Genomic DNA, 23,047 nt, shown 5'->3' with positions numbered 1-23,047 from the left:
GGCACATTTGAGCCAGATGAGTGGAGAGACCCCTGTGCTGCTACAGGTAATGATTCCATTAGTGTATAGTGCAGCATTGCAGCGCCATCTTGGAGCTGCAGAAAGTGGGTCAGAACTCTCCAGAGACTGTGGGAGGGTCAGGTAAATGAGCCTGTTTTCAGTTCCTGGGAAAACCATGCCAATTACAGGTGCCGTGTTCACCCTCCCCCTGGGGAAGTGCGCTCTCACTGGCGTTCTCCACCCACCCTGCACAGCCCTAGACACTGATAAGCAGCCACGTGGAGAGGCTGCCCCATTGTGGGGAAGGGGGCTACAGAACTGGGTCAAGCCCCTCCATGGAATTCCAGATTACGAGTGGACTATTTCTAAGAGCATCTGGTCCTCTTGCTTGAGCTAGAACAGAGGTCCTAGTCTCTTTACAGCCTTTGCCTATTTTTCATCTTCCACCTTATGAGCCTCCTGTTGTAAAAGATTCTTTCTGCCAACAGACTGTATTTATTATTCATCAAAAAACAGAGTATGCAGTGAATAGCAGTAGAAAGTGGAAAAAGTGTAGTAGATGAGAAGATTGATATTTTCCTTGGTTTGTGTTGTGATAGCAGATGAAGGAATGGCTCTTCCTGTTTGGCAGCCAGGGCCACCGGCTCAGGGCTCTTTGCCGCTCTTAGCCCCCCGGAGGGCCCTGTGGGGGCCCAGGGCTCAGAGGAGGCTGCTGGTGGGTTGCCCAGGCTTCTGCATGGCTTCCCCTTCCTCACTGTCATGTTGGGAGAGAGCTCACTGAGGGGGGCGGGGACATGGGATGAGGGTGCTGGGAAAGGGGAAAGGAGGTCTCAGAATGGAGAATGAAATCTCCAGTTGTCTGGTATTTGGGATGAAGAGCCCTGGGTATTTTATTGTTTAAATACTTGCAATGCCCAGTTTGAATTAAATATCTGTTCCTAGACCCCTATTATCTTTCTTCCCTAACAGAGTTGGGACCTGGTGCAACAAACACAAAACTACCTGAAACTGCTGCTTTCCATAATTAACAGCGATGGTGAGTCAGCCTCTGCCTGAGCTCTCGAGCCGTTGGATCTCCTGGGTGTTCCCAGGTCACGACACTGAGCATGTGTGTTTGCGGGGACCACACAAGTTCCTTTTGCTCTGTGGTAGAAGGATTTGGGGATTCTCTTCTCCTTTGGCAGCTTTATTCCACATCTTCAAAACGCTGGAAAACAAAATCATGAACTCATTACTATCTGAACCCCACTGGGTCAGCTGACTTTCGAGCATCAGCGTTGTGTGAGGGGGGCCAAAATGGCCTTTTAATTCAGAAAGATGAGTGAAAATCAGTCCTGAATTCTTATTGTAGAAGCAAAAGCCCAGAGAGGACCAGTCACCCGCCTCAGTTGGCTGTTTTGATTGGATAGGATGCGGTGTCTCTGGAGCAGGCTGACTCTTTCTTTTTGATAGCAGTCAGGAATTCCATGGGATCGCACTTGCTTGAAGAAGTGGAAATACATTAGCTTATATAATGAGCAAGGCCCAAGAACAGAGCTAGGTGCCTAACAAATATCGCAAAGAATCTCTTCTCATTTCTCATACCCACTGTCTAATTAGCTTCATGGCCGGCAACCATCCCAGACTTGTTTCCTGCCATCCAGACTGCCCCAGAAGAGACAGACTGCTTCTGCCCCAGAGCTCATGCTCAGAGGCCCATCTCTAAACTAGTCACTGTGGCCAGATTTGCAAAAAAGTCACTTTCCTGTCCCTGGAGCTAGGCGGTGATTCTGTGTCTGGTGCAGCACTGCCCCTCGGAGGGTTTCTGGAGAGTTGGGTGTTGTACGAACTAGGGAAGGCCTACCTACATTTGGTGGGTGTCGGCCAAGGACCCTAAATGTTCCCGGGACAGCCCTGTACAGTGAATTGGCTTCCCCTAAAATACCTGTGATGCCCTCCCTGAGAAATGCTGGGCAGTGACCTGCAGGTCAACCCCACTTAACATGACTTGGGCAGAGTGGACTGTCCAAGCACCACTGCTTCCCTAAAGGTGCCCTGTGGCCAGGAGAAAGAGGTGCTGCAGACAGACAGGTGCCCACCACTCACCCCTTTCTGGGACCAGATTGGAGAAGAACTTGGGGAAGCCCACCAGGAAGAGGGAGACTATTGGTGGTCTGGCTGTCACACCGGGCCAGGAGGGTGCCGTGTTTCCTTCTCGTCAGCCTGTGTTTGCTTCTCTTCTGGGTTCCCGAGTAGACGACAGCGGGCTGCTCGTGCACTGTATCTCAGGCTGGGATCGGACCCCCCTCTTCATCTCTCTCCTGCGCCTTTCCTTGTGGGCTGTGAGTACGGATGGGCTGGGTGGGAGGTCAGGGAGCATTCAGAGGCCCATACCAAGATAACACTCTTTGGGAGCATTAGGAAGTAGATAGCTCTGGGGAATAGAGATTTGGAGTGAGGTGGTGTGTTCAACCCTGTTTCTGGGGGTCGTTGGGCAGCCGCACCACTGGGTTTGTAGCTGTGGGTCAGCTCCTGGAACGAGGAGGGGGCTTTGTCTCAGGGAGGCATCTTCCTGATCTTGGCACGTCTTCCCCGCCCCTTGCAGGATGGGCTCATCCACACGTCCCTGAAGCCTGCTGAGATCCTCTACCTAACAGTGGCCTATGATTGGTTCCTCTTTGGGTGAGCCTTTGGGGAATGTCAGGTTCGGGGCAGGGTCAGTGCCATGAGAACTACGTTTCTGTGTAGACGTGTGTGTACTGGCTTCTGTGCCAGTGTCTGAGGTCCCTGTGACTGGGGACCCCCTTTGCCCCCCTATCTCAGCACTACTGTCTGTGACCTTGCTTTTTTGTTGCAGGCACATGTTGGTAGATCGGCTCAGCAAAGGAGAGGAGGTGGGTACCGCTCACAGTCTGTGAGCACATGCCAGGGCTCCCAGAGCTTGTTTTTTTGTTTGTTCGTTTTTTTTGTTTTTTTTTTTACCCACAAGAGGGGCAAGACGACGGTCAGTGTGGTATCCACAGTTCCCTCCCTGGTGTGGGCTGGCGTTAGGCAGCATGGCAGGCAGAGCACCAGCACCACAGCCCCGTTCTGAGCCTGGGCTCCTTCCCTGCCCTGTGGGGGTAACACTGCCCACATGCTACCCATGACCTTCGCATGTCACTCCTTTTCCCCTCTTGCTACCATCCTTCTGACAGCTGACCTTGCTTTCTCCACTCATCCCTGGAATCAATTTACAAGTCCTCTTCCGTCCCCCTCATCCTTACAGCTAAAACCTCGATGCTCTTCCCCACCCTCCCTACTCTCATCACCCCCACTTGGGAACTTTTAAGCCCCAGGGATGTTGTGCAAATGGGGCCCTGCCCTGCTCCTCACCGCCAGCCCAGCCCCAGACCAGGCAGGGCCAGCTGGGCTCCAGGGTATTCTTCCTGTCTGGGGTGCACCCCTTCTTCCTGTCTACCCTGACGTCTCCACACCCATCCTTCTTGCTGTTTTTCTCAGTCTTTGCCTCTTTAGTCTCCTTTTCCCTAAACACAGACCTAGAGTCAGACCTGAGTTTGAATCCAAGTTGTCCCACTTACTACGTGAGTGACCTTGCAGTGATGTGATTAACCTTGAGTCTCCTGCTGTCGGTCCTCCTGCCTCACAAAGAGAATGTGCCCACATGCCCAGTGTGGAAGCCTCCACACAGTCTTAGCTCTTTTCTTCTGCTCTTCTGCTCTCCTGCCCTCCCCCCTTATCTTCTTGAAACATCTTTCTCACTCTCCTGAGGCTGTCTTCTTTTCCAGGGATCTTATCTTGTGCCTCCGTGTGTTCCTCCCTCGTAGCTCTCCTTGCCCCTTCCAAATCTTCCAAGCACTTACTGCATCTGCCAGAGCTGCAGAGCTCATAAGCCAGTTCCTCAGAAGCCTCTGTGAACTCTGTTAGAAACATTGACTTTGGCACTGTAATCTGCACGTAAAGCCCCTTTGCAGTCACTCATTTTGACACTCGCTGGCTCTCTAGGACATTCTGTTCTCCATACCAAGTCCCCCACCCCCAATGCAGGTCAGATTCTGCCTTCAGAGAGGCTGCAGAAGATGAGGCTTAGCCCAGTGGTGTCTGGATTTAAACTCTGGCCATCTCTCGGCATATGCAAGAGACCCTCCTCAGCTGAGAGGGTTGGTTTTCAGCGCACGGGCTTTTCTCTTACATCCACTGGACACTCCAGACACACTGACTGATGCTTTATGCTGTAGCAGGCCCACTGGGTGAAGAGCTCCCATGGCCTGGGGCCTCCTCTTCATCTGGTGTGGGGGGGGCGGGGGTTGGTGAGAGGAGACAGTAGGTGGGGGTGGTAGATGGTAGGGGGCTGAGGGGAGGGGGCGACTGTGAAAGATGCACAACAGCATTTCATATGTAACCATTGGAATGTTTTTGCTGTTCTTGTAACTCATAACCCTTGCTGGGTGTTCCTGGGAGGTTGGGATATGAAGAGCTTCCATTTGTCTAGTAGATTGTGCAGTAGAGGGCAGTTGTGCTGGGGCAGCTGCTGCCGTGTTTGTGACAACCGGCCCATCTCTGTTGGCTGGGTGCTAAGTCAGAGGTGAGCCCGTGCACCTGGGTCCCTGAAGGTCATGGCTCAACCCTGGCCAGCCCCCTCTGACTGAGGCCTTCCCTCTGTTCTTCCCCACCCCATGCCCACCCCGCTGGCCTGGCCCATTCTTAACCTTACCCATGGTCATTTCAAGAAGCCTCTGTCTGCTGTGCGGCACCCAGGGAAACAGGCTCCACAGGTCCAACTTGTATATTTGGCAGATTAAACTTGACATTATCATTAAAAAAAGCCATCGATGTTTTAAAAAATGAAAACAAAAAAACTGAGGCCTAATAAATAGTACTCTGTTCCCCTTCCTTGTCTTTGAGGTTCATAACACATATTAAAGACTTAAAAAGCCTTTGGTGAAAACACCTGTTTAATATTTTTTTTAAGATTTTATTTATTTATCTTTAGAGGGGAAGGGAAGGAGAGAAGGAGAGAAATATCAATGTATGGTTGCCTGTCGTGAGTCCCCTGCTGGAAACTGGCCTGCAACCCAGGCATGTGCCTGACTCGAATCGAATCGAGATCGTGTGGTTCACAGGCCCGCGCTCAATCTACTGAGCTACACCAGCCAGGGCAACACCTGTTTAATTTTATGTAACACATTTCCATACTGACTTGATCCTCTTTTTTTTTTTTTTTTTTAAGGAAATCATATGGGGCCCTGGGATACCATGAGGGGTTCATGTACCATACCTTTAAGAATCAAATCACTGGGGAGTCTTAAAAACTGCAATGACTGTGCTTTTTGTGCATTTAAAGGGGGTCCATCTGATTAGGGCAATGGCTGGAAGGGAGAAGGGTGGTGGGATGTGGCTGGAGGTCAGGAGCCTCCTCCTGCCTGTCATAGCTCCTCAGCATAGTGGTGCCCGGACCCTGCTTCTCCTCAGCCCTGCTTCTCCTGAGCCTCTATTGCTGGGCATTTCCCCTAGAGAATCTTAACCCTTTCCCTTTTGTTGTGTTCCTTAATTTGTGTTCATTTAATCTCTATGCCTCAAAATAATCTCCCCCAGCTTTCCTTCTGTGTTCGCCTCTCTCCCTGGGGTTCTTAGGAGAGGCTGAGGGGAGAAGATGCTGTGCTCTTCATCCTTTTCAGTAGCTGGAGATCACGCATTTATATTTGAAGAGTTTGAAAAATCCCTGGCTTACCTTTTTGCATTCCTAGGAAAGAAACATGATCCCTTCCTTCCTTGCCCCAGCCAAGTGCACTTCCCAGGCCTGCTAAGCGCGCTCTACCACACATACTGTTTATAGACCGGATTATCCAGCAGGGTCCCCAGAACAGGGCTGCTGTCCTGCAGGGGGTTCCCCCGGGTGGCTGCCTGCCCTCTCCCAGGCATTCTGCCACCTAGATTCTTCTCTCTGGAGAAGACTCTTTTCATGTGTGCCGCTCTTTTGTTTCTTCAGATTTTCTTCTTCTGCTTCAATTTTTTGAAGCATATCATCTCTGAGGAGTTCTCTTCTTTGAAGACACAGAGGTAAGGAGAAGCCTGCTGTCCACTAGTGCCAAGGTGCTCTTGGAAGGGCCACGCTATGGCAGGCAGGGCCGCCTTTGCCATCTTACCCCTGCCCTGCTCCCCGGCATCCTTGCATGCTGGCCTGCCTTCCATGCCTTCCCTCTGAAGCCAGGGTAGGTGTCCCTGGTGAAGGCTAGTGAGTAAAGAAAGAGGCTCTTCCGCCTGTGAGGCAGGCTGGGATCCGCCTGCAGTCATACTTTCAGAGAGGTTTTGGGACAGATGAGTGGTCTTTGACAGCCAGGAGAACAGGGCACTCTGCTGTAGGAAAGCCAGCCCAAGGACAGGAGGACTCGTAGCTGCCTACAGTCCAGCGAAAGCAGCCAGTTCTCCTGCTTGGCTGGAGAGTTGCCCTCCCTGGGCTTCTGTAAGTTCTGTGTGCACCGCTGCAGCCCATCACCATGGAACAGAGTCTGTTCCCAGACTGGGAAATGCAAGAGTCTTGCTTGGCAGTTGCCTTAGGACTCCTATGAGAGTTGGTGTCTTTTCTGAGTTTCGTTGCCTGCCAAATTCAAGCTCCTAGTGTGTTTGGCCAGACTTGACCTCTAAGGGGCCAAGCTGACAGGAAAGAGGCAGTCTTTGCTGGTGGGTCCGCAAGTGGGTCTGGGATTTTGCAACACTCTAGGGTAGGACCTATGAGTTGTCCATGAGTTGCCAGGCAGTCAAAGCTTCTTTCCCAGGTGAGCAGCGTGGGGGTGCAGGGTCAAAGAAGACCCCAGCCTGGTCTGGAATTCACCATTCTGGGTTCTGTTTACAGGAGGAAGAGTTTGCCAGCCCGGGATGCAGGCTTCACCCTGGAAGATATCTGCATGCTGAGTGAGTCGCAGGCCCCAGCAGATTTCCCTTCCTCTGTTCCTCTTTCTGACTATGGACCGGACAGGAATTGTTCTTTTCTAGAAGCTTCTCTCTCCCATTATATGGTATGGAAGAGGTGGGGGATCAGTAGTGGGAGAAGATAATGTGCTGAACAGATGGCCTTGGCCTCTTTCAGGACGAAAGGACCGTGGCAGCACCACCAGCCTTGGCAGCGACTTCTCTCTGGTCATGGAGAGCTCCCCAGGAGCCACTGGGAGCTTTACCTATGAGGCCGTGGAGCTGGTCACTGCAGGAGCACAGACTCAAGCAGCTTGGTGAGGGGCCAAGCTGGAACTAAGCTTGCTCACAGCTGTGGCCCAGGTCACCAGCTCCAGGGAGTCCCAGGAACAAAGGGGCCTCCGACAGTAGGCTGAGAGCACAGCTCTGTGCCCTGCTGTCTCTTCTGGGCCTTGGAGACCAGCCATCTGGTTGGTGAGGGCACTGCCTGTGGTGACCCAGGAGTGTGAAGGGCCGGGGCTGCCTGTGAAATCACGGTAGACGCGACAGGGCTGGGTGAGGGAAGGCTAAATGTTAAAGGGACTCCCTGGGGGAGCTCCCTTGTATTATTGGACTGGGAAGTGGGGGGGGACAGTTTAGAAAGAAGAAAACAAGAAGTAGTGAATACAAAGTGATGATTGGAAACTGGGGACTTGGTTGAGTCAAATCCTTTGAAAAATCTGATGAAATCTGAGAACCTGATGATTTTCTTCCTCGAAAATGGCTCAAGATTTTGTGTAACATTTGGAGGGAGGGATAGTTACTGAACTGTTAGTTAAAGATCTGTTTTCTAGCTTGTGCTCTGAGGCCAGTAGGTATTATTTGGATGCCACAGCCCTTCCATGAAGACCCAGCTCTTGCTGCCCATGGCCAAGTCTCAGGGAGTATTGATGTATGCCCTCCCACTCCCATGTGGCATTTTCCCACTGAAAGTAGAGACTGGATCCTGAGATTTGGTAAAAGTAGGGCTCACCTGGGGCAGCCCCTTGGCCAACAGTCCTCCTCTTTCCCCTGCAGGAGGAAAAGCCACTCATCTTCTCCCCAGAGTGTGCTCTGGAACCGGCCACAGCCCTCGGAGGACCGCCTGCCTTCCCATCAGGGGCTGGTAGAAGCCAAGTCTTCCAGCTCCTCCTCCTCGAACCATTCTGACAACTTTTTCAGGATAGGTAGCAGTCCCCTGGAGGTGCCCAAAGCCAGGTGAGGAGCTCCAAAGCCTCTAATATTGGAGGTAGCTCGCCTTCCCCACCTTAGTGAGGCTGGAAAGTGGGGTACCAGCACTTGAGATGGTGCCTCGGGTGCTTAGGACAGTGTTCCTGTCATATGGCCTGGTGTACCCAGGAGGCCAGAGGGAAGTGACACACTTGCAGGCCAACATGCTGTTTGGAGGGTGGGTTAACGTTTGGGTGCAGAGCAAGAGGTGGTTCACAGAGTGGTTTGGAACTTCCCAGAGCTCTGGCAGGTGGGGAATGCAGGCGGCGTGGTGGTTGTGATGTGAATTGGGGCTGCCTTCACCTATCGACTTTGGCAGGTCTCAGCCCACCACCCTACCCCCTTCCCTGTGGACCCACATTCTCATTAAGGAGATGAATCTAGATCCTTCGAGTCCCTTCTGGCACTCACATTCTGCATCTCAATTGGTGGAGCAGTGAGGACAGATCATAGGGAGGTAGGCCAGATGTGCATGGCTGGGGCAAACCTCAGGAGACTCTGCATGTCGGAATGGGAGCAGCTCAGCCATGACAGACAGGTGTGGCTGGAGTTGCTGCAGGAATGATGTTCCCTAGATGAGATTGAAGCTGAGCATGCACAGGGGTTTAGGTTTGAGGGATAGTCTGGCCCTTGGGGATAGCATTTCTGAGCTGAATCCCTGCCACTTTTTCCATGTCATACTCCTAGGGAAAGAATTCTGTGAATTGCTTTGTTTTCCTAAAGCCTTGAGAGTGTCTGGTTCTTCTGGAGAGAACAAAACAGTGCGGGACTTAAGAAGTTCTTAATAAATTCTAGGGAGAAATGGGCATTTGGCAGAAAAAGCATGAGCATTGAAGTCCACCCTGGATTTGAGCCCAGCTCTGCCAGAGTTTCAGGCCTTCATTGTAATGAGCCTGTGCCAAGGAGGAAACAAGGAGAAAATTTAAACTTCTGGAACTCTTCCCCTCATTGCCATCCTCTGATTTTTCTCTGTGGACAAAAGGAGGCAATGGAGGAAGATGGGGAACAGCCTCCTCCCCGTGTAGACAGAGCAGATCAGTTGTAGAGCTCCAGACTGCTCTGTCCAGATGGGTCTTACACACTCGCCTCTGAAGGCGAGCCCTTCAACCTGGAGCACTAACGTGTCTGCCAGTGCTGTAGTGAGTCTGTCCAATGGAGACCACAACCCCTCTAACCCCACGAGAGGTTTGGGGGGACAGGAGCAGCTGAGCAGAGACTGTGCGAGGTGGCAGGTTCACTTGCCTGTGCTCACTCCCCTCTCTGGGCCCACTGCCGTGCCCCCATTGCGTGCCCAAGCTCCCTGGGGCAGGTCCAGGGTTGCTGCAGCACTGTGACCCTCGCCTGTCTGGGCCGGAGCTCTCACTCATCATCTCTGATGCAGCGTTGTTGGACACCTGGGAAGGGAACCAGAAGATTCCTCTTGGCTTCTGCAGCCCTGCCCTGGTGATAACTATCCAGCTGCTGGGGGTTCCCCTGCTGAGGCAGCAATCCATCACCTCCTCCCACACCCCAGCTACTTATTATTCCCATCTTCCAGCCAAAAGACCGTACTTTCAATCTTGTGCTAGTTTCTCTGAGCCTCACCAGAGGTTCTCCACTTGACTGTGCGGGTTGGACTCCTAGAGCCAGTCCACAGTAGCAGCCGAGGCCCCTCCCTCAGAGGCCAAGCAGTGTTGGGGTGTCCTCTGACTCCTCAGCCCTTTGGACCAGGCAGGGCCTAATTGAGGCTGGGACAACTGGTCCAAAGTAGGACACAAAGCCTTGGGATGGCGTGAGGTGGGCTGCTGTGAGGTGATGACTGCTGGGCTATTCTGAGAATGCCCACTTGGAGCCTGGCTGGGCTGGCCAGGCAGCAAGGTTCTGCATTGGATGCCTATTTGCCAGAGGTTTTGAAAGACTAGATTATTGAGGTTTGGAGCATTCTAATTATGTATTTTCATTAACATTGAAATTAATTTAGTCTCTTTTATCTTAAAAGTGCCTGAGGGATCCTGTCTTTAGCTTCCTTGCCTCTCTTAGGTAACAGTAGCCAATCAGCTTTTTAGTGCAGTAGGGGGTACTGTATGGAAGGAAACCCTTTAGTAAAGCTATCTGTGGCAGCCAAAATTCCTCTCACAGTGTGAATTCCCTGGGTTTCATGTGCTCCAAATTCCCAAATTCTCTTTTAAGGTAGGGCTTCCCTTTAAAAGGAATCAGTAAAGCTTTGTTTAAAGTGAAGAAGTAGGTATTGGGTTGGGAAGAAACATCTGTGGGGTACTGCTTCTTACCCAGCCCTAACTCATACCCCTCACCAGAAAGACTGGTGGCTTTTATGCAATATCAACTGCCACTGCAGCAGATTCTGGCAGAGCTTCATTTCTGGACCATTGTTAACTCTCTCATCAGCTACAGGGTTGGGGGCTGAGAAGAGTGAGGACCACTGCTCTGAGCTCATGCCTCCTCCCCAAGTCACGGTTAGTAAGTGGCCCAGCTCTAGTCATGTGGCCTTGGTCTCTGCTCCAGAGTCAGACATCCTTAGGGGTCAGGGGTTGCTAGCACAGTACTGCCCAGGCTTGAGGAGGAATGGTGCCATCCCTGAGCCTAGCATGAAGCCAAGCTCCCTGAAAAGCCAATGAACTTGGCTGAGGGTCACCCAGCAGCCTGGTTAAATAGCTACGTAGCAACATAGGAACCAACTCTGCTGCCCAGGCAGCTGCTCTTCCCAGATCCTCCACCACCTACTACTGCCTGCTCATTATAAGCAGTGAGCTCTGTCCCAGGCTGTGTCTGATGAAGTGGAGAAACCAGATTGCTTTCTGCAGTGCATGGGTTTCTGTCCCATGTATGATGTGTTCTTGCATGGGGCCGCGGCTCCAGACCAGCAATGAATGTGAGAAGCCTAAAGGCATTGCCAGCTTGAGACATGAGCAGAAAATTTGGAGCCCCCAAAACACCTCTCCTTGGACTTCTGCAGAAGTACAGAGGCCCCTGGTTGAGTCACACACACGCGCCCACGCGTGCCTGTGGTTAAAGGCTGGACTGGGAGAAAGTGGTGTTTTTCAAATGTGTAAGAAAGCCCATTGTAGCCATCTCTGGAGTCAGTTGCTCTGAATTCAGGCCCTTACTGAACTGAAGGGTTCTTCCCTTAACACCCCATTCTGGATGTATTCACTCAGGTAGAAGCTGTGAGATCGTCTCAGGGGGCTCGGAGGTTGATGAGGGGCAGGTGTGTAGATTAGGAGACATCTAGTCCCCTAAAGTCTAGAATCCTGGATCTTGGCTTGAATAGTCATTCCCAGCACGACCTCGGACTTGGCACTTGATAGTTTAAATAGTGAAGGAAAATAGTGGTTCGTATGGAGAGATCCAATGGAAAAGGCAGCCTTTGGTGCTTTCCCCTTGCCTCCTCCATGCCATCTTTGTCTTTCCACCTTCCCTAATGGTGGCCGGTCACTCCTGGGACACTCTGCTTCCTTTCTCACATCCAGGGATCACATGGAAACCTCTTTTCCAACCACAGATCAGAAGCTCTGTGCTTTATTGCAGTTGGAAGGGGGTGTCCATCAATGAACCAACCTCTGCGGCCACTACCACCCCTTATCGAGAAGAAAGAGCAGGGCTAGCGTGGCCTTTGGCCAGACCTGGTTTTGCTCCCAGTTTTTCCATTTCTAGTTTTTTTGACTTGAAAAAATCATATCCCTTCTGTGCTCAGGTTCTTTTGTTTGTTTATTTGCCAGGTCTTAGTTTATGTGCCTGGTTTATATGGCTTCAGAGGGGGGTGGGGAGTTTTACTTAAGTGAATTTTAGAAATAAATGAAAATTTAGACACATTGCCAAACCTTGGTTTATTTTGATGTGTGTGGGTTGGGTGGGGTTTTTTTTTCCCCCCCATTTTATTTATTTATTTATTTATTTATTTTAAATGTATTTTCTTGATTATGCTATTACAATTGTCCCATTTTTTCCTACCCTTTATTCCCCTCCACCCTGCACCTCTCCTCCCACCAGCATTCCACCACTTACTTCATGTCCATGGGTCATACATACAAGTTTTTGGCTTCTTCATTTCCCATACTACTCTTAACCTCCTCCTGTCTATTTGTATCTACCAATTATGCTTCTTATTCCCTGTATACTTTCCCCCACTCTCCCCACTGCCCATCCCCACTGATAACCCTCCAGATGATCTCCATTTCTGTGAATCTGTTCCTGTTCTAGTTGTTTGCTTAGTTCATTTTTGTTTTTGTTTTTTCAGGTTTTGTTGTTGATAGTTGTGAGTTTGTTGTTTTACTGTTCATAGTTTTGATCTTAGATAAGTTTAACATTTCATAAGGGCTTGGTGATGATGAACTCCTTGAACTTGACCTTATCTGGGAAGCACTTTAGCTGCCCTTTCATTCTAAATGATAGCTTTGCTGGATAGAGTAATCTTGGATGTAGGTCCTTGCCTTTCATGACTTGGAATACTTCCTTCTAGCCCCTTCTTGCCTGTAAGGCTTCTTTTGAGAAATCAGCTGATAGTCTGATGGGTACTCCTTTGTTGGTAACTATCTCCTTTTCTCTTGCTGCTTCTAGGATTCTCTCCTTCATTTTAATCTTGGCTAATGTAATTATGATTTTTTTAGAGAATATTTATTTATTTTTAGAAAGAGGGAAAGGGAGAAAGAGGGACAGAAACATCATTGTGTGGTTGCCTCTCACACACCCCCTGCTGGGGACCTGGCCCACAACCCAGGCATGTGTCCTGACTGGGAATAGAACCAGCGACCCTTGGTTTGCAGGCTGGCACTCAATCCACTGAGCCACACCAGCCAGGGCCTATTTTGATGTGTTTTCGATGGGCAGGATTCTAAATGCATTACAATACCATCTCTTTTTTGTTTTTCATTGTCTTTGTTTAAACATTGATTTGTTCTGTTTACTTATGCAATCACTGGTTGTTTCTTGTATGTGCCCTGACCAGGGATCAAAACCACACCCTTGGCTTATTGGGATGATGCTCTAACCAACTGACCTACCAGGCCAGGGCTGTTTTTAAATTTTTAACAATTTTCTATGTTTTAATAAGTTAACATACAATATTATATTAGTTTCAGGTGTACAACCTGGTGATTGATTATACATTTATATAACTTAAAACATGATCACCCTGCTAAATCCAGTACCCATCTAACATCATAATTATTACAGTATTATTGACTGTATTCCCTGTGCTGTACTTGACATCCCATGACTATTCTGTAGCTGCCAGTTTGTACTTCCTTTACCTTTTCACCCATCTCCCCCACTCCCAGCTCCCCTCCCATCAGGCATCCGTCTAAATCTATCCGTATCATTGCTTATGGCTACATTTTATATTTTTTAATGGCTGAGTGATATTTCTTTGTATATAAGTACCACTTTTTATCCATTCATCTATTGATGGCCACAAGTTGTTTCCATATCTTGGCTATCAAAGATAATGCTGTAATGAATATATGGATGCATATGTCTTTTCAATGTAGTGTTTTGAGTTTCTTTGGATAAATACCCAGAAATGGGATTGCTGGGTTCTTCTGTGTCTTGTTATGGCCTTTGTTTTAAAATTTATTTTGTCTGTAGAAATAGAGGCATGGATACATGGAACAGACTGACAGCTGTCACAGGGGAAGGGAGTTGGGTTAGATGAAAAGATGAAAGAAGGTGAAAGGGATTAAGTGCATATATATATATATATATATATATATATATATATATATATATATATAAATAAAATCTCACACACAGAACAGTGGGGTGGTAGCCAGAGGGTAGGTGGAGGTGGGGAAATGGGGAAGGAAAGACTTGGCTTGGGGTGGTAGGCACACAATGCAGGGTGTAGGTGTTTTGTCGAGCTCTGTGCTTGAAACCTGTATGGATTTGCAGACCAGTGTCACCCCAATAAATTTGATTGAAAAAAACAATTGATTCAGACTTTTAAAAAGTCTGTTTTGTCTGGTATAAGTATTGCTTCCCCAGCTTTTTCTTTGTTTCTATTTCTAAGAAATATGTTTTTCCATCCCTTGACTTTTAGTCTGTGTGTGTCTTTTGATCTGAGGTGAGTCTGTTATAGACAGCATGTATGGGGGAGTTGTTTTGTTATGCATTCAGCCACTGTATGTCTTTCAATTGGATTATTCTATTTCCACTTAAAATAATTATTGATATGTTTTATTGCCATTTTATTCATATTTTTTAACCTTTTCTTTTTCTTAAAGAAGACCCTTTAGCATTCCTTATAGTAGTGGTTTTCTGGTGATGAGCTCCTTCAGCTTTTTCTTGTCTGGGAAGCTCTCTATATATCCTTTGGTTCTAAATGATAGCTTTGCTGAGCAGAGTGATTTTAGTTGTAGGTCCTTACTTTTTACCACTTTGAATATTCCATGCCAGTCCCTTCTGGCCTGCAGAGTGTGTGTTGAGAAGTCAGCTGACAGACTTCTAGGGGCTCCCTTGTAGGTAACTTTTTCTCTTGCTTCTTTTAAGATTCTCTCTTTGTCTTTAATCTGCTTTCTAATTACTTACCTTGGTGTAGGCTTCTTTGGGTTCACCTTGTTTGGGAATCTGTGCTTCCTAGACTTCTGTATCTTTTTCCTTTACCAGGTTAGGAAAGTCCTCAGTCATTATTTCTTCAAATAGGTTCTCAATTTCCTGTGCAGTCTTCTCCTTCCAGCTCCCTGAAAATGTGAATGTTGGTATACTTGAAGTTGTCCCAGAGACTCCTTCATCTATCCTCATTTTTTAAAATTCTTTTTCCTTTTTGCTATTCTGAATGGATATTTTCTGCTCCCTTCCAAATTGCTGATTCAATCCTCTGCTTCATTGCTGCATTATTGATTCCCTGTAACGTATTCTTCATTTCAGTTATTGTATTCTTCATTTCTGAATGGTTCTTTTTTGTTTTCTGTCTCCGTTCTTGTATTCTAGTTCCTTGTTGAGGTTTTCACTACTCTTCCAATAAGATACAGTTCACTGAGCATCCTGTAAGCAGGGTTTTGAACTGTGCATCTGGTAGACTGCTTGCTTCCATTTTATTGAGTTCTTCTTCTAGAGTTTTATTCTGTGCTTTCATTTGGGGCATGTTCCTTTGTCTCATTTTGCTTCCCTCCCCGTATTGTTTCTGTGTATTAGATAGAGCTGCTTCGTCTCCCAGCCTTGGTAGAGTGGCCTTCTGTAGTAGGTGTCCTGTAGGGCCCAGTGGCACAGTCTCCCCAGTCACCCAAGCTGGGTGCTCCAGGTGCACCTCTAGGGTGGGCTTTTTGCACCCTTCTGTTGTAGTTGTGAGCTCAGTTTTTTGAGTCCCCTCTTTAAAGTGGGAGTAATGGTCCTGGCCTCCATCTATTTGGATTTAAATGAGGTAATAGGGTGAAATACCTGGTACATAATAAATACTCACCTTAGCTACAAATGTTCAGTAAACTGTAGCTGTTGTCGAGTGCCTGTCCTTACCAGTCACACATCTGAGGGCAGTGGGCCGTATCAGGGCACTGGGCAGGTTAAAGACCAGGCCAGATCTGTTCCTTCTTGTTTCACCTGTGTGATTTGCGCCAATTCTGCTTGGATGGGTATTCTTCTACCTCCTTCCAAAAAGGACTATCTAATGACACCTGCCTGCGTTGGCCCACAGCAGGTATCTGGCAGGAGGTAGAGGGAAGGTGGAGGCTGCACCCTCTTGGGGACTGTGGAGAGAGCCTAAGCTGTATCCATCTAAGGAGGGAAATGTTTCCAAGAAGCCAACCTCCTGGGCCTTCTGAGCCACAGGGATGTGAACAGATGACCTTAGAAGCAACACTGGCTCCAGTTCTGCAGTTTGAAGGCAGCTCTGTCTCAGGTTCCCCTAGTTCCCTCGCCTGGATACTAGAGGAGGTGGAGCTCAGACATCTCTCTTTTTTGCTGCACTGTTTGTGCTTGAGTAAGGGTATGAGGCAGAGTATGGGGTCTTGTTAAAGATGGTTGAGTAGCATGTGTGTTAAGGGTTTCTTTTTCTTCCTCCTCCTGTCTTTACCTTTCTTTCTTTACCTTTAGTGGAAGGTTGTCACCAAGCAGGTCACCAAGCAGGTGGAAATGTTCTTTTCTGGTAACTATTTCCTGTCATCCTCGGGTATCCCCTATAGCCAGCTAGTCCAAACTGGCACTTAGGAGCACTTCTGTGCTTAGCACAGTCCCTTGCTCTCAAACCCAGGAGCTGAATGGTTGCCTTGCAACCCTTTCTTTGACAAAAGCCTCATTAAAAGCCTGTACACTCACTCTTGAAAAAGATGCAGAATATGGCTGCTTGCTGAGATGGCTTCCTGTCCCCTGGGATCATGTCCCCTGATGCTGTCCATGCCGCCCGCTCCATCCCACTGTCCCCTGACTGCTCCAGGTACGGTTCTTGCTTGTTGGTGCTACCTGCTGTACACTGGGGAAGTAAAGGGAAGTGACTAGCCCAGGAAACCAGGAATCCTTGCGGGGAACCTCTCTAACCATGTTCCATCTGTCTACTATTTTCCCATTGGCAGTGTGAGTCTGTGGTAGCCCTGGGGGAATAAGGTTGGGGCATAAGAAACCCCCATGGTCCTGGCCCCAGGACTGCCTCATTCTGTCCCACTTCTGCTCAGCATCCCTTCTACTCAGCGTTGGTTCTGGCGTTTGGGAATTTTTTCCCACAAACCACTAAAACTGGGAAAGAAACTACCCTAAACTTTAAACAGTAGATGAGGTTTGTGGAGCCAGGCTGACCTCAGCGGGGTGGTGCTGACTGAAGGCCCCAGCATGACCTGGAGGAAGTACTGGGCAGGCGCCAGACTGTGACATATGGCTTGCCCTCTCCTGTCTCTCTGATTTACAGACTGCATGAGCCCTACCAAGTTCCCCCGTCTAGAAACAAAGCCGCCCTGCTTTCTTGGGCACTAGGAGCTTCCACCAAGTAGCAGACCATGTCCTGTTCTCATCTCTAATGCTGCTGTCACAACACCTTCGGGAGTTTAGCGGGAGTGATGAATGTGGCAGGTCTCTGTGTTACAGGAGGTTCTGATTCATGGTGGCTTTAACGTAGAAAGCCATCTGTTTTTCCTTGTCTCAAGGTGGTTCCGTTGTAGGACAAATTTGTAATCATACTTGGCTTTAAAAATCTCTTATACTCACTAGCTGTGGTGCCTTGGGCAAGTATCTTCGCCTGTCTGGGCTGCCATTTCCCTGTCTCTAAAATGGGGGTGGTTAAGGGTCAGCAGAGATGCAGTGCCTGGCCGAAGCTGCATTCGGGGGGCTGCTGCTTGAGGATAAGATCGGCCTGGTGTGACTGGTGTGGGGGACTGTTGCCTCAGACTGGGAGCCCTTCACGTCAGCCAGCGGGGTGGGTTGAGGTCAGTGAGTGTTTTTCTCTGTCTCCCACCTGCTATACAACTATTCATGCTTCTGCTGTTTCTGGGTCCCTGCAGGAGCACCTTCTGCTGTTCTTGAAATAAAGGATAAAGGGTCAAGCATCAAAGGCAATGCATCTCCAGGGGCTGGGATATGGGGTAGCTGATGGAAGGGCCTTTGTTTGATGGTTCCCTATCTCCTCCCCTCCTCTTGTACCCCTACTGGCTGGGCTGCTGCCCCGAGATGGCAGAGCAGGGTTGATTCTGAGTGGGAAGGAGGAGGCAGCAGTAGATTCCCGATGTAACTTTCCTTTCCCTGCACCCCACAAACTTCATCTGAAAAAGGCCTGATGAAGCTGTCAAGTTGGCAGCCTGATTCATCCCTTTCCTCTGGGCATAGCCAGTGAGTTTGCTGGGTGTGCTTGTGAATGCAAACTAGAGCTCCTAGAAGGTGCTGCAGAGTGGGCTAGGGCTCCCAGCACCTCTTAATCTAGGTCACCACCTTCCACTGTTCCCAGAGGCTTGCTTTCCCACCTCTTCGAAAGGACCTCAGCAATCCTTGTGGTTTATGGTGCCCTCCCTACCGGGCTGCATGCTGGGAAGTGTGGTGTGATCCTGCCTCCCTGGTTCCTGGGACATCCAGCCTTGCTCACCTTCTTTCGGTGCTGTTGAGATTGTACTTGCTCTGTCAGCCCTGATCCTGGACTTTGGTTGCTGGCTCACCTCTTGTCACCATGCCTTGCTCTTGATCTTTTGCTCCTAAAAGTCTTTGCACTAAGCATTGTCCTCACAGCTGATCCTGCCTTACAGTCTGTACCCTTCTTTCTTGGTCACAGCCTCTTTGCACTTTTGGAGAAAGTGGTTGACTTTACAGATGCTCCACCAACAACCCCGTGGCCATGGCCTCCCAACCCCCGTCCCTCCACTGCTTCCTGTCAGGCATATGACTGACTGCATCATCTCCCCTCTCTCTCCTCTGTCCCAGATCAGTGGACCATTCCCTGCCCGGATCCTCTCTCTCCACAGACTTTGGCAGCTGGCAGATGGTAACAGGCTGTGGCAGTATTCAGGAACGGGCTGTCCTGCACACAGACTCCTCTCTCCCTTTCAGCTTCCCGGAGGAGCTCCCTAACAGTTGTCTGTAAGTGTCTTGCCTGAGAAGACAGGGTGCTCCCCTGCCCGTATCAAAAGCTGCCCATCAGTTAAAAGTGTTGGTTAGGAACGAGGCAACAACCAGCCCCAGGGAGCTGGCCAGGGTCCCTGCCCCTCCCCGGGGTCTTAGCTAAGTATACCTCGCTGCCCAAGGACCCCTGGGGTACGAAGGAGGCCATACGGGCTGCTCAGGAAGTGCATCGGAATGTGTGTTTGCTCTCCCCGGCCTCCAGAACCCATCCACGGGTGTCTCGAGGCACACCCTGAGGGAAAGCTGGCTGGGCTGTAACTATAGAACATTCTATTTCTGTCCAAGGCTTTGCCTAACAGGAGAATCCTTTGAAAGCAGCACAGTGGGGAAGTGAATTGAAGGTAGGTGTATGGTGGAGACCAGAGCCAGAATGTTGCTGGGTTAGCCCTAGGGCTCTGCTCCTCCCCATTAGAACCGTGGGTTCCTTGCTACCCCTCCGCATTTTTGTCTTCTGCTTTTGTCTTTGGTCAGAAAAGAATCAGATGGTCATACCAAATCCCAAGCCTATAACATCCAAATCTTAATTCTGGGCTTCTAATTCTTGTAATACATACACTTGAGTGGCTGCCTCTGTTGCAATCCCCCCCCGCCCCACCTTCCTGCTCTGCTGCTTCTAGATGCCAGTGCCAGGAGCGCCTCTGGTGGCCTGGGCAGCGTCTGCTGGCCTGCTCCTCAGCTGTGGCTGCCTGAGGGTCATCACCTCCCTACCATGGATGAACGAACTTAAGGAGCTGGGGGTCCATCCCCAGCACCAGAACCCAGCTCATACCTGCCAGTGCTGACAGGTTGGAGTCAAGTTGTCCTGGGGAGTTGAGAAGATCCCTGCTTAGGGCAGGCAGGGGCTGGACCTTGGGATTCCCGGATGACACTCACCGGCCCTGGCCCTGCAGCTGGAGCGTAGCCCAGGGACTTCAGAGGCCACTAGTGCCTGGCATAGCTTTTGTAGCCAAGCCCTTAAGGGGCTTGACCTATAGCCAGAAACAAGATCTGTATCTTAGATTTTTGAAGGATTAAAAAAGATAGTGGTCTGCACCTTTCTGTAGATATTTTCTACTTCAGCCACACTGCCCTAAGTTATTTCTATAGTGAACACACATCTCTGCCCCTGCTTAACAGCACCCTGCACTTACCTGGCTTTAGCCACTGAAATGGGCAACTCCAGTCCATATCCTGTGGTTTATACCTTGGGCAGCATTCTGAGCTCCTAGCTTAGAATTCTGGTTGGTTCTGGTGGTTCCCAGGGGGGCCAGGTTCTACCTGATCTCTTGGCCTCCAAAACTGCAGGGAGAGGGTGGGGTCAGGGTTGGTTGCTGGTAAGATAACACAGTATCTGAGTTCAGTGCTTGGGCTTTGTTATCAGAGATATTTTAGTCCAAATCCTAGCTGTTCTTCTCACCAGCTATGTCTTGGGGTATCAGCCTTGACCTCTCCGAGCCCATTGGCTCCTGTCTAGAGGAGAGCTGACGGTGCTGTGGTAGCTCCAGCCGTCTACCCATTACCTGCTGTGTCCACAAGTGGAGCACATGTCCTCTCTGGACTCCCGTTTTCTTGTCTCTAAATGGGTTGTGATTTCTCCCCTTCTGCCCCCCAGAAATGCACTCATACGGACCTTTGGGTGTTCCATCCAGATGCAAACTACTAACCTGAGTTTCTCCTGGGTATACACTCTGAGGAACAGCTGAAGATGCCCACTTGGCCTCCAGCCTGTGTGAAACCTGAGAAAGTAGAGAAGATCTAGGACCAGGCGTCCCCCCAATGTCAAGAGATACTTCGGAGTTGCTCGTGGTGTTGCAGGGACCCAGTATCAGCTCCGTTTTCTGAGTGCCGCTGCCGCTGCCGCGAGAGCTCTTGGACTTTCTTCCTGCCTAGAACCTCCTCCTCCTCTTTCTCTTCTCTCTCTCCTCTCTCTCACACTCAGACACACCAGTCTACCCTCCCTAGATCTGTTCTCCCCAAACTTACCCAGGACTGTCATTTATTTTTATACCTCCATCTGTTCCCCAGGCCCTGGGGTGCAAATCATTTGGGCTTGGGAATTGTGGGCATTTCTGCTGCTTCTGGCATATTCCCGGGAGGGATTACCCAGGGATCGGTGTCTGGGAATTTCTGGAGTAAGTTAGTCGGGGCTAGTTGTTGTGCTTAGGTGGATGGGAGCATGAGGGCTCATCTTAATGTAGGCGTGTCACCCGACTCCCTCCGTCTGAGTCCTGACCTTTCTTTGGATCCCACGTCCCTCCGCCCTCTACACTGCGTGCCTTTTAGTTCAGGAGCTGGATGCGGCTGGTACCTCAGGCCTCTTTCATTAGAGAACCCTTCAAGCCCTGACTGGTGTGGGTCAGTGGGCTGGGCGTTGTTGTCCCACAAGCTGAAAGGTCACTTGTTTGATTTCTGGTCAGGTACCTGGTTGGGGGCATTCGAGAAGCAACTGATTGATGTTTCTCTCCCTCTCTTTCTCCCACCCTTCCCTTCTCTAAAAATAAGTTAAATCTTTAAAAAAAAAAAACCCTCTTCAAGGTGTCAAACAGCCTTATATGGAGTTTACATGTTGATAAGCCTGAGTCTTCATGCACGTCTTCCCCTTCTTGACTTACAGTTTCAGGCAGGGAGAGAAGGGTGTTCTGCCCTCTGTCTGTGATCAGTGTCTGTAAGTGGCCAGGGAAGGAAAGGTCCATGTCAGAAGAATACCGCTGGGAAAGCCAGCACTTTACCAGCTGTTTACCTGGAACCACAGTGACTGAAGGTGTAGCTAGAGCTTTGGGCATTTCCAGCGAGGACCCTGGCCTCTCTAGGGTACTACCACGACCTTACTCCCAGGATGCTCCAGGTCCAGGCCTCAAGAAAGTTGAGACCTTTGGTCAGCCAAGGCCTGATGGGTCTCTCTCTACAGTTAGGTGTAAGACTTGTGCCTCAGGTTGTTCTTACTAAGGAATGGAAGCCAACAGCTGTTGGAGCAAACTCCCTCCTGCTTGGCTCTGCCCTTTCAAATTACCCAAAGATGGTTGTTTCCCATAGAAAGTTAGGCCAGTACCCCAGTAAAAGGTGATGCTTCCGGGTAGGAACAGTAACCTGAGAACTGAGAGGAATGGTTTAAGAGGGGAACAGGGTCAAATATTTGGGGCCTGAACCATAAGGGTTAGTGGGACCACAGGACAGATGTTGGTCTTGCACTGTGAAGACAGAGGATAAGCATTGCGGCATGAGGGTGATGTTGGATCCTGCCCTATGATAACGTGTTTGTTCTTTCATCTCCACAGGCTTGCAGCCCTGAGTGAACGGGAGACTCGGCTGCAGGAGGTGCGCTCAGCCTTCTTGGCCGCATACAGCAGCACAGTGGGGCTTCGGGCAGTAGCCCCCAGTCCCTCTGGTGCTATTGGGGGACTGCTGGAGCAGTTTGTCCGTGGCGTCGGGCTCCGGGGCACCAGCAGCAGCGCCTTGTGAAGCAGCCAGCCCACAACAGCTTTATGCCTCTCTCACCTGAGCCCTGAGTGGAATCAAAGCCATGCCCAGACGAGGGGTCCTTCAACGTCAGGGGAAGTCTCCTGTCTTCCCCACCTCCACCATGCACGTGGCAGCTCCACAGCTGAGCAGGGCCGAGGACAGGGTTCTCCAACGCCTAGCTTCCTGACTGGTGACCGTCACGCCTCCCGTCACTGCCTCCCACCCATCCTAGTCTTTGCTAGGATTTCTGCCAACTCAACTGTGTGGGGTTTTCCTGGGGCCCTCTGGAGGTTGAGACTTCATGAAAGGAACCCCTTTTTCGTTCTTGTTTGTGGGGAGGAGGGGTCACCTGCACTGAGAATAGGCAGTTTGACACACACAAAAATAAAATCAAAGTCTTTCTAAACAGCAGTTCTTTGGCATCCTCATTGTATTGCTGTCTTTGTGAAGTTACTTGTAAGGTTCTCATCGTCCTTCCTTGTGCTGGAAGAGGGGGTTTAGGAGGTAGACCTCAACGCCCGAGTGACAATAGTCTGTGAGGTCAGGACACATAGGCTGTTAAGGGGTGGAAACAGTTGTCCTCAGGCCTGAGTAGGCCCTAGTCACCTAGGGAATATGTCTATCCATGCAGGTTCTTAGGGCTGCCTAAAATTTAGACTTGGACATTGCTGAGATCTTCATTTAGCTGGGAGTGGGGACGGGGTATGTGTTCATTTTTATCAAGTTCTGGAGGCAGCTTAGTTCTGGTACAAGCAACTGGCAGACCCTGTCTGTGGTGGAAGGACTGGCTTCCGGGGCTTTGGAGGCTCTTGGTGTGGGGAGGGTGGATCTGTGTGACCAGCACCTCATCTACAGCATAACCTAGATTGGGTTGCATCCTCACAGTGTCAGCATTTCTAACACCATGAAGTCTAGGATTCAAAGACCTGGGCGAAGGCTTTGCACAGTGCTGTTA

General features: G+C 49.8%; 1 protein-coding gene across 7 annotated transcripts in view; it reads left to right on the top strand.

Annotated features, from left to right (window-relative positions):
- The window catches only part of MTMR14 (myotubularin related protein 14), a 55,936-nt gene extending 33,432 nt beyond the window's left edge, over positions 1–22,504 (top strand). For 2 of the 7 annotated variants that reach the window (XM_037055669.1, XM_037055668.1), the window contains exons 10-19: positions 970–1,036; positions 2,236–2,321; positions 2,585–2,661; positions 2,837–2,873; positions 5,969–6,039; positions 6,833–6,891; positions 7,067–7,205; positions 7,945–8,124; positions 18,457–18,612; positions 21,909–22,504. In XM_037055669.1, the coding sequence (XP_036911564.1) occupies positions 970–1,036; positions 2,236–2,321; positions 2,585–2,661; positions 2,837–2,873; positions 5,969–6,039; positions 6,833–6,891; positions 7,067–7,205; positions 7,945–8,124; positions 18,457–18,612; positions 21,909–22,092 (1,056 nt within the window). In that variant the 3' untranslated portion in view covers positions 22,093–22,504. Of the gene's footprint in view, positions 1–969; positions 1,037–2,235; positions 2,322–2,584; positions 2,662–2,836; positions 2,874–5,968; positions 6,040–6,832; positions 6,892–7,066; positions 7,206–7,944; positions 8,125–18,456; positions 18,613–18,939; positions 18,996–21,908 lie in introns of those variants that run through there. The other 5 variants (XM_037055670.1, XM_037055673.1, XM_037055675.1 and 2 more) reach the window with 5 other exon arrangements.
- The last annotated feature ends 543 nt before the right edge of the window (positions 22,505–23,047 follow it).

The sequence above is a fragment of the Sturnira hondurensis genome, unplaced genomic scaffold (genome assembly GCF_014824575.4).
Source record: "Sturnira hondurensis isolate 20B ecotype Veracruz unplaced genomic scaffold, ASM1482457v3 Scaffold0008723, whole genome shotgun sequence".
NCBI lineage: Eukaryota > Metazoa > Chordata > Mammalia > Chiroptera > Phyllostomidae > Sturnira > Sturnira hondurensis.
This window is presented reverse-complemented; position numbering and strand designations above follow the sequence as displayed.